The sequence below is a fragment of the Myotis brandtii genome, unplaced genomic scaffold (assembly GCF_000412655.1).
Source record: "Myotis brandtii unplaced genomic scaffold, ASM41265v1 scaffold447, whole genome shotgun sequence".
Classification (NCBI taxonomy): Eukaryota; Metazoa; Chordata; class Mammalia; order Chiroptera; family Vespertilionidae; genus Myotis; species Myotis brandtii.
In genome coordinates this window covers 873,554-882,364 of record NW_005367108.1, presented here as the reverse complement: position 1 = coordinate 882,364, position 8,811 = coordinate 873,554, and the positions used below count along the sequence as shown (strand labels likewise).

Below are 8,811 nucleotides of genomic sequence, written 5' to 3'. Positions count from 1 at the left end.
CTGCAGTGACTGAAAGACATCGCTCGGTGCTCTCAGACCGAATGGTTGGGAACATTCTCCGAGGTTAAGAAGTATCACTTTAATTCAGCATTCATATCTCTCATTCCTTCAGAAAATGATACGTTTAAATGTACTGATACATGTTGAGATTTATTATTTAGAATCCTATGATTTAAAATAGCTTGTGTATATACATTTGCTATGAATACCCAGAAAAAGGAGTCATAAGATCAGATACATAAGATAACCAGTAACCTGGTATCTTTTAAATGGAAGGGGATAAACAATAGAAGTATTTCTTATTCAGGCCCAGTTGGTTGTTTCCTTAGCATAAACTGGATATCTGATCTTATACAAACCTCCCTTCTTAAAATTGTGGCTAACCAATTTGATTTTAAAAAATGTGCCTCTCATCCCAAAGGCCACTAGTCTACATTTGCAGCTGTGGCCTTGGCTGCCTGTCTGCTACTACCCAATTGGAACAGTCTGTTGACTCAGTTTTCAAAATCTTGTATTTCCAGGGCCATAGATTTATGTACTTTTACACATAAAGGACTAATCTTCCTCTTTATTTCTTCTTCAGTTGTCTGGCAGCCGACAAGATCTCATTCCTTCTTACAGTCTAGGCAGCAACAAGGTACGTGTTAATAACTATTTTCTGTCAGTCTCAGAGACCTGTTTCTCATCCGGCTCTCCTCTCAATGACCACACACTAGTTTTGCAGGCCCAAATCTCTTCTACTCTTCTATGCATGTGGAATTTATTGGAATGTGTTTAGAGTTCATTTCTTTTTATCTGATAGAATATGATTTAATAGGCCTTCTTGTTACTCTAATTTTTTTGGGTTCAAAAACAAATTGGTTATTAAGTTCATACTCTTCTTGTTTGTGTCAGAAAAGGAACTTCAAATCAGATTTTTAATAGTAAAATATTGATAGAATGATTGAAAATGTATAAGAAATATGAAGATGATACCTAAAAGTTAGTTTTTTTGTTAGAAGAAAGAAAAATGAGGGAACAGAAATTTTGTTATCTAGAATTTATTTACTTGTTAATATAGCTTTCCCCAATTGAACAAGTTTTAAGCATAGATATCTCATTGTTATTAACTTAAAGGGATCTCTTGAAGATGTCACATATTACAATTTTGTGTGTGATATTTTTTGAGGACCCTGGTTAGATGTTAGCACTCTCAAATGTGGATAACATGCTCTGTGTTGATATCCTTAGGGGTTGAACTAGTGGGAGGGACACTCTCAAATGTGGATAACATGCTCTGTGTTGATATCTTAAACCTTAGGGGTTGAACTAGTGGGAGGGGTTTATCACCAAGGCTAAGCTCGGAGGGCAAGTGCAGGAACAGGAGCTGGCCAGAGCGAGGAGAGGAGTCCTCAGAGAGGGAGGAAGGCCTGGGAGGCAAAGTGGCTTGGAAACTGGAGGAGAAAGGGTTCCAGATTCTTTAGAGACATAAAGTAAGAACTTAAAGACTATTGTGGATGTGACAACGAAGAGTGTATTGGAGACCTTTCCCAGGGCAGCTTCTATGAAGGGCTGGGTAGAAGTTAGCTGGACGTGTCATTTAAATGAATAATTATAACCTTACACACTTTGGTTACTCTTCCAGGACTTTCCTTGTTTGAGTCATCTTGACTTCTTGGGGTGTCTGGGTAACTTAACAAAATTGTGGAAAGCCTGATTTCCACCCTCTCAGATTTTTCCCATGTCAATGTGCTGTCCCAGCAACAGGGATATGGATGCCTCCACTCCGTTGCAATATATATTTTCAGTTGGCGTACACTTCAAAAATTTAAATACCTTTCTCCCCAGTTTGCAGTCTTCCTCAGCCATGGCAGTCCCACCCTCTGACAAACATTGGAGGTGTTGTCAGGGAGAGCGGAGGGGCCAGCTGGCCATTGCTAACTTTGTTCCCAGTGCAGCCGTGGAACGAGCCCTGAAAGGGTACCAGGCATAACTGGGCTTCGATCAACATCTGCTACTGTCCCGTGCTTGTCTCCAGATCTGCAGGTTAAAAGGATGTTCACATATAAAAAGTAGAGACCTTTGCTTTTCCCTAGGGGAAAGGTAGAGGAAAAGTGTTCTAAGACAGATTTTTTATGGAGGGACCTGTTTCAGAAATAAGGAAATTCATGATAGAGGATTATAACTGTGATGCTCGAAAACAAAGTGGAAAGAACACTAAGCAACAGAGTTTGATTTCGGGCTCACTTCAGTAGGGAGTACAGGGTGGCCCCCCTACTTTCAGACGAGGGCCCCGCAGTAGTTTTATCATCCAAAGCAGAGCATATTAACAGATTTTTAGGGAAAATAAATACTTTTAAAATTATATTTTCTTACTAGTGAGAAAAGAACCCCCTTGACCCCCTCCCTACTGCCCCAGCGTTAGCAGCATGGAACAGAGTTCACCCTGTGGCCTTTTAAATGAAACAATGAAAAAACATCTTCAAATATGGCATTGCCTGGAATTCAAAGTTTGTTATTAATGCTACCCATAATATAGTTCCTCAGAATTGAGTAGTGTTTAAACTAATTAACATACAAATGATCTAAACCCTATTAAATCCCTTTACACAGCAACAGTGCTTATATGCATATGAAATTACCTGAGTACAAGGGAGTCCATTGTCTTAATGGCAGAAGATTAGAAACAAACTAAATGTCCGTTTGTTTAATCTGATTACATACATTTTATATGCACCTGGGTGTGCACATACATGTGCAATAAATAAGTGGGATGCTGTGCAGCTGTAAAAACAATAAGGAACCCCTCCAGGTACTAATATGGAAATTTAGTGTATAAACTTAGTATATCACCAGGATATACTAAGTAATTAAAATGAAGTGCAGGATGTATAGTAGGCTGCCATTTGTATTATTGAAGGAGGGGACAAGAGGGAAGTGTGTGGCAATTTATAGATTTGCTTATACAGACATAAGAAATTGTATGAGGATATATGAGAAACTAATACCATTTCTTATCTGCCTGGGAGAGAGAGGGTGGAAATATGTGGGGAACTGAGCAGGCACGGGGAGGGAGGTAGGCAGCTTCTCACTTTGAATTGTATGAATGCCTTTTTATATTATTTGGTTTTGGAGCATGTGAACAAATTACCTCTTTACAAATTAAATAAATTAAAATGTAAAAATTTTATTCTCTACCTTTTAAATTGCTGGAAGTTTTTGTTCTCTTGTATGTATTGGGTTGAGAGGGTGTCCACTTAGTTTATCCCTAACAATTTGCGCACAAAACCCTAAAGGAAAGATGACTGAAGAAATTGTTTTGGGAAATCTCAGAGACTCACGTTGTTTTTTTCTTTTCTTTTGGGGACTTCCTGTATTCTTCAGTTTTCAGAGATCCAGGGAGAGGTAATTAATCCATTAGGTTTGCCTAATGAGTGGGATACAAGTACTATCCTACTACCTAAAACTTACTACTCTTGCTTTTGCCTTGGGATTAGGACTGAATTTTTTATTTTATTGATTTTTTTTTTACAGAAAGGAAGGGAGAGGGATAGAGAGTTAGAAACATCGATGAGAGAGAAACATCGATCAGCTGCCTCCTGCACACTCCCCACTGGGGATGTGCCCACAACCAAGGTACATGCCCTTGACCGGAATCGAACCTGGGACCCTTGAGTCCGCAGGCCGATGCTCTATCCACTGAGCCAAACCAGTTAGGGCAGGACTGAATTTTTAAATGTAGTTTTTATAAGATGACTAAATTTGACTCTGTGCTAATTTTTTTGGGCTCACCCTTTTGTAAAAATAACTTTGGTTGTCAGTATGTATGATTCCTTTCAAATGTTCCTCGTTAACTGGGCCTAACATTGTAAAAGTACTTGTCAGAAAAGACTAGGAACTAAGGCATCTTACTGAATTTAGAAGGCTCTGGGATGGGAGGAGTTGGAGTTAATTTGTATTAAGCAAATAGTACAAATAAATATTTGGGAACTTGTAAGATGTTCTTTTCTGAAGCATGGGACAGGGGAGAGGAGTGAAAAAATGGTGCAAGTCCTTTGAGCATTCCTTTGACAACACTGAACTTAGCTCAGCTGGACCATCTTGGTTTCTTTGCACAGAAGTGTTTAATGTTCAAGAGAATTGAGTCAGAAATATAATTTTATCATGGACTTGATGATGCTTAAAATTCTAGAAAATTTGTTTTGAAATGATTGAAGATTATGATTATATTAGTTACACCTACCTTGCCAACTTGCATGGCTTTTTCTGGGTTGTTTACATTAATCTATGTATCTGTCCCTCTGAGCTTGATTATGAAACCAGACTTGTACAGAAGAATTTGATGTGCTGTGTCCTCCCCTGTGTGACATTGGAACGCTCAGGTTAGCCGCAGTAACGATTGGAATCAGGGAATGGCCACAACGTAGATTCAGGACTCCATTCTTTCCTAATTTTCAGTTAATGTCATGGCAAAGATTAATCATTTGGGAGCAGAGCGACACTAAAAGGTGCGGCAGGGAGGGGAGAGGGAGTGGTCGGGGTACTAAAACCATCTAGTTTGGCCTATACTATACCCTTTGAATCCAGCCAGTCATATTTCACATTTCCTTATTTATTGATGCTTGTTACATATTAAAATTGCAATAGTTTTACTGAACTCCATCAAAATTGAATTTTATGAACTATTCCCAACTTTTAAATTCACCTTAGGGCCTAAAATAAATCACTCTCAATAAGCTTTTCACTTAAAAAATATAAAATACCCCTAATTGCAGTGATGTTGCTATTTATCATTACTGGATATTTCATCATGATTGTTAAGGCAATTTTTTTTTTAGATCAGATGAAAACTTAGCAAACTTTGCATGACCAGTCTACCAAGATGGGCTCATATTAGGTGCAGAATTAATTTCAGCAGATTGTTTTTTCATCTGAAAACACAATGGAATACTACTCTGCTGCAAAAAGGAAGAAAATTTTACCCTTTTTGGCAGCATGGATGGACCTGGAGAACATTATGCTAAGTGAAATAAGCCAATCAGAGAAAGACAAGTACCATATGATTTCACTCATATGTGGAATTTAATGAAAAAAAAGTACTACCAAGTAAAATAGAGACAGACTCATAAATAGAGAGCAGGCAGACAGCCTGGTGGTGGGGTGGTATTGGGTGGTATTTCTAAAGCCATTTGAGATGGAATTATATTTTTAATAAGTTTGCAAGATAGTGTTTAGAGTTTTTGATGCACAGCTTAAATGAGTATTTGGTTAACAAAACTGAGTTGTGTGTTTTGGCCACATTACCTTCCTGAAAACTGCCCTGAGTTAGTTAGTTAGTTAGTTAAGGCTGATGCCAATGATGCTTTGTTAGTTGCATTAGAAGCCACCTTAGAATCTGGAATATCACTTTATATACCTCTTTGTCACTTTCCTGATGGAAAACCAAACCTCTTTACAGAAAACCCAAAGGTTCCATGTCTGTCCGAAGAGCCGTAGTGGAAAAACAGAGGTGGACAGGGGACCAAACCACATTCCAAGTCAGCTGAGAGGCTCCTGTGTTTGCCTGCTCAGTTTGCCTGTAAACGTGGTGCTAGCTACAGAAATGGCTGTCTCGAATAGGGTTTTATTTCCTTGATTTCAGCCTGGGAGCACAAATAATCCCTAATACATATGAAGCTGGTGTAGGGATCCAAAAGGAAGCCGGAGTTTTCTCTTGCGCCTCCTCATCTGGGCTGATTGAAGTTCAATAGACAGGCAGGCAGAAAGTTGAAAACGGATCAGACTTATCTTTTTAGATTTAAGGGTATAGATTACTGTGATTGAAGTTAAAACAAAACAAAAAACCCACCATATTCTTGGACTTTGAGAACTGAGCTCATAAGAGAGCAGAACTTGTGTGGCCAAGTGCCTTTTATTCGTTGTCCCGAGTTCATCTCCCTCTAAAGTACCTTTAACAGGGATGCTTCCTCCCACCCCCGACATTTCAGTAAAGGGAGAATAACCATAGAACAGCCAGGCATATACATTTTATTGGAAAGACACAAGTCCTTGTCCTCGGGGGGGCAGTGTGTATAGCTAGACCCTGAACCACAGGTTTCATTTCTGGCAGGAGAACGGGGCACGTACTGCAGGAGATAGGGGTGTAGTGAGTGGTGGTGGTGAGTGTTTCCCCAGAGGTCTGCGGGTGTCGGAGAGGATGAAGGAGTGTTGTTCCCAGTTTATCATCCACATTTGTTGTTCCCTCCCAAGCAGGGCTCCTTCCAGCCCAGAGTGATTTGAGATGCTCTGTGTCCTTGTGTCTGGTCGGCGAGACTTGGGAACAGTTAGCATTCACGATTCCTCAAGGTTACGATGACGGTGAAGGTAGATGGATGAAGGGAAATGTGTCTCCGTTTTTCATTATCCGATAGGCCAGCAGTATGGCTAAGGCGGTATTAATTAAGGTACCGCATGCATCCTTTCAAATGTTCTCACTTGAGATATTTGAATATATGAGACAGTAAGAGTTATTGCTTTCATTCTGACTTGGTAGTAACATTGTGTGTGGGAGTGCCAACGGGGAGAAATTACTCGGGGAGCTGGAGAGCCCCGCGAGCGCCTTGGGGAAGAGGTGACACCTGCGTTATTTGTCATTGGACCATTATGCACCGAGCAGCCGAGGTGCTGACTCCAAATCAGGTCCTTAGTTTTCCTAAGGGACAGAGTGCCACTCTGTCAGCTGCCAAACAAGGCAGAAAAATAGAAAACCTGAAAATAAATTTATTCTCAAATTAAGTAAGTTGTCTTCAAAACAACCCTGCATGAGCTTCGCATTGTGAACAGCAGGAGGCTTCTTCTCTCTGCGGAGCTCTGAGGGCGTCGGCCCTCGTGTCCGGCCCCCTGATTGTGAAGTCCCAGAACACAGAGCTGCAGCAGCCCGGGCAGGAGAGATAATTACATTTCAATGCAAAGAACATTAATGAAACAGGCAAGTCTTAAGTCAGTGTGTGATTCATTCGCTCCTGCCATGAAGTATTTCAGATTCACGGTTTCCCGAATCGTCTCTCATGTCTGTTTTTGTTTTCTTGCTTCCTAACGCTAAACATCATGCCATTATTTTAAATATCAAGTGCTGAGAGAGTTCCTAGGGAAGAGTGTTCTCTCAGGTAAAGAGGATCCAGATCACTTAGGGCTTATTGATTTTATGATCAGTACTCAGGTTGCCGCTAAAAGCAGATAGGTTTCCAATACATATCTGAAACCTAAGAGGTCTTTCCACCTCCATCCATCTTCAGGCTCAGTGAAGACCTCGCTTTGCAGGTGATTACTAATGAGAACTCAAGTGGATCGCCAGGGTCACGCATCTGTGAAATACTAGCCTGAATGAATATAAAATACCATTATTTAACTCTAGTGATTATTACAGGATCAAAGGGAACTTGAAGCATTTAAGAGATTTGCATCTCATCTCAATTACTGGTTTTTGTCCTTGTAATGTTTGGTTGGAGTTTCTTTCTGTCCTAGGTGGGACTGATGTTAAAAGTGCTCTGATGGTATCACCATTTTTATGGCTCACCATAAGCTGTCGCATGGTAAATTAGTCCACCGCCTGGCTGGCGTTGTTCGGGTATTATGCCAGGACATCTCTTTAATGGGAATTTATAAAATAAGTTGAGAGTACAATAAAACTTGTTAATCCAGAGACTTCCATTATTGGAACGTGTGATTGCTTGATTTGGGTTTAACTGGAACTTATCTTTAATGTCTATTTAAAATGAGAAGCATGGTAGTACACGGTTGTAGAATTTCTACTTTCATGATGATATGTGAATGGATGGAAAGATGCACCCCTGGAGAGGAGAGGAGAGACACCTGCCTCCACTAAAGTTGTTCCTGAGTCAGTCGGGAGTCTGCCGTGGGAAAGGGCATCTCGGGGAAGTCAGGAAGCAGAACACAGGGAGTCTTTCAGAAGGAAGGTGTTAGTATATCCATATTTTGCGGGAAGCTGCATCCTGTAGTAGGAAGAATGTGAGGATGGAACTGAGGAGACTCTAAGTGCTAAACTGGAGGGAGATCCAAATGTGAGGTATCACTACTACTTGAGAAATGAATGCTCTAAAGCAGTGGTCGCCAATCTTTCAGACCTCATGGACCACCAGTGGTCCGTGGACCACCGGTTGGCGACCGCTGTTCTAAAGAAGAAAAGTACGTCATCAAACTGGACATGTCCTGTCCAGGGACTAAAGCTTTAGTAATGTATAACAGTTTTTTCTTAAATATCTTTAGATTTTTATTATTGTTGTTGTTGTTAAATGATTGATTTGAATCAAAATTACCAATTTTCTCCTATAGGCCCGGTGGGAAAGTCAACAGGATGTATCCCAAATCGCAGTTTCCAGAGGAGCCGCTCCGGTCGCCCCATCCCTCCCTGGTTGTCCCCAGAATAACCATTCTCCTGATCCAGGTAAGTTAGGGTTTCATTTGCCAATCACTGTCATGAAGTTCCAGCAGCTTTCAGAAAGAGTATAAATCAGGATTTCCTCCCAGGTAACCGCTGTTCTACTAGTTCATGCCCATCTGGGTTTTTCTCTTTGTCTTAACATGTTGAATTCCACTGATTTTTGAACGTTGAATTTGTCTTGCATTCCTGTGATAAATACTTCCCAATAGTGATATGTTATCCCTTATATTTGCTTGATTCCTTTTGCTGACATTTTAAGGATTTTTGTGTATATGTTCTACAGTGAATATCTGTCAGTACTTTACTCATAATAATAATAATGTCTTTGTTAGCTTTTGGTATCATGATTATATTGGCCTCATAAAATGACTTGGGAAATATTTTCTTATTAG

At 40.2% G+C, this 8,811-nt stretch overlaps 1 protein-coding gene across 1 annotated transcript in view; it reads left to right on the top strand.

Moving 5' to 3' along the window:
- KIF13B (kinesin family member 13B) overlaps window positions 1-8,811 on the top strand; it is a 192,824-nt gene that overhangs the window by 139,728 nt on the left and 44,285 nt on the right. Inside the window, 2 exon segments of the mRNA XM_014546454.1 lie at window positions 584-637; window positions 8,311-8,422. Coding sequence (XP_014401940.1) covers window positions 584-637; window positions 8,311-8,422 — 166 coding nt within the window.